Source organism: Arachis duranensis, chromosome 2, assembly GCF_000817695.3.
Source record: "Arachis duranensis cultivar V14167 chromosome 2, aradu.V14167.gnm2.J7QH, whole genome shotgun sequence".
Classification (NCBI taxonomy): domain Eukaryota; kingdom Viridiplantae; phylum Streptophyta; class Magnoliopsida; order Fabales; family Fabaceae; genus Arachis; species Arachis duranensis.
In genome coordinates, this window is record NC_029773.3 from 64,589,855 (window position 1) to 64,592,075 (window position 2,221).

General features: G+C 30.9%; 1 protein-coding gene across 1 annotated transcript in view; it reads left to right on the top strand.

Annotated features, from left to right (window-relative positions):
- Window positions 1-445: 445 nt before the first annotated feature.
- LOC107474688 (zinc finger protein WIP2-like) overlaps window positions 446-2,221 on the top strand; it is a 4,069-nt gene continuing 2,293 nt past the window's right edge. The window contains exon 1 of the mRNA XM_016094327.3: window positions 446-1,391. Within this exon, the coding sequence (XP_015949813.1) occupies window positions 525-1,391 (867 nt within the window). The 5' untranslated portion in view covers window positions 446-524. The remainder of the gene's footprint in view (window positions 1,392-2,221) is intronic.

The following is a 2,221-nucleotide window of genomic DNA, read 5'->3' on the forward strand; positions in this document are numbered from 1 at the left end:
ATTTTTTTTAATTTATATCACACTTTTTCATACTTTATGTTGGGCTGCCGTAGATCAATGGAGAAATTAATAAAAAATTTCAAGTAAAAAAATATAAAATAAAAAAATACTACATTCAATTCAAAATCTTAAGATAGTAAGTTAATTAATTTTTTATTTTATCAATTTCTCACACCGTCTTATATTTCCAATCTTAAAAATAATAATACACTATTCTTCATACTTGCAATATTAACACTTCTTATATTTATTTACGTTTCGTAAATATACAGTTATATATTCTAAATAATAAAATACTAAATTAATAGTGCTCATAACTATAAACGGCATTAGATTCCTTCACACTTCTAGTAGATAATAAAATCCCACTAATTATCAAAGGTTTAATCACAAAGAGAACCCAAATAGCCAAAAAACTGTTCGCACTCTTAAATAATCTCTTCAAACACTTTCTTTCTTTTCAGTTTTCTTTATTTATTATTTATTTATTTATTTTCCTTTTTGTTGTGTTTCATCTTTCACCCATGGCAGATCCTTACTCTAATTTTTTCAGAGGCTTCTTCCACCATAACAATAACCATGACCATTTCAATTATAATCCCACTCCTCCTCCGTCTTCCTCTCACCACCACCACCACCATCCTTATCTTCACAACTTCATCAAAACCACCAATTACAACAACAATAATAATAGCACCTTTTTCCACCATCACCACCACCGTCACCATCAAATTACAACTGCCACTTCTTCTTCTTCTTCTTCTTATTCTTATTATTCTTCACCCCCTTCCCCTCCTCTCAGAGAAGCTCTCCCACTTCTCAGTCTTAGTCCAGCAAACCAAGAACGCGACGAACATCACTATCATCATCACCATGATGATTATACTCATCAACAAGATCAACATCAAGAAACACAAGATCATAGTCTTTCCACCACCACCTGCACTGCCATGGATACTAGTTTTGTCCTCGTCCACGACAAAATGGAAGAGGACATCAGAATCTATGGCGGTCGCAACAAGCCCAAAGGCGAGGCGAAAGGGGAGGACGACAACAACGACGAAGAAGAAGACAACAACAATAGTGTGACGGTTGCACTTCACATAGGGTTACCAAACCCTAGTGCTGCTGAACTGGCAACAATTACCTCCATGGAATCTTCTTCTAACAATAATAACAATAGCAATTCATCATCAACGGAGAAAGAACAACATCATCATGAGGAAGAAGGAGAAGGGAGTGAAGAGTCGCAGTGTCATAAAGGGTTCTTGGGTACAAGACTCAACAAGGGACAGTACTGGATCCCAACCCCAACCCAGATTCTCATTGGTCCAACTCAATTTTCTTGCCCTGTTTGCTACAAAACTTTCAACAGATACAACAATATGCAAGTAAGTAATTTTACATCATAATTTTACTAAAAAAAAAAAAACAAAAATCTTCTTCCCCTCTTTCTTTTGTTCTCTATCTACCATTTTTTTTAAGTTACTCTTATAAAATTATCTTGATATAAAATGATATTATAAATTAAATAATTTAATATATTTGATTAAAAATATTTAATTAAATTATTTAATAATTCGCAATATAATCTCCGTTTAATTGAATTTTGAGAGTATATTATTTGCAGTTTATTAAAAATAAAAATAAAAAATTTCTGACTATTAGAAAGAGTACATAGACAATATTACTATGTATACATGAAGAAGGAAAATTATAAAAGAAATAAATAAACACTATGATTTTTCCAAGTTTCCATAATAATAACCAACATACAAGGTTCTAGCTTGTTCTTCTTTTCTTATCTATTTCTACCATATGATTTTTTTCGTTTTAATTGTTTTTAAAGTATTTGAAAAAGGTAGATCACAGTTTTCAGAAATCTCTTCCAAAATTATAGCTGAAAACTTCTAAAGGAGTTTGCAAACTAACCATCAAACCTAAAATCCAAGGTTATTAAAAATATAAAAATTTATATAAATAAATAAAGAAGAATATGGTTTGGTCTGCATAAGTTTCTGTTGCCTGATTTAAGCTTCTTAACGGTTCTCTGTGCTTCCATGGAAAGAGGAAAAGAATTGATTGAATCCAATAAGGGAAGTATATATGTAGGGGTCATCTTCTTCTGATCATGATGTTTTTTTTTTTTTTCTTCCTAGATCTTCACCTTCACCTTTTATTTTTTATTTTTTTATTTTTAATTTTTTTAACAAGGTATTTT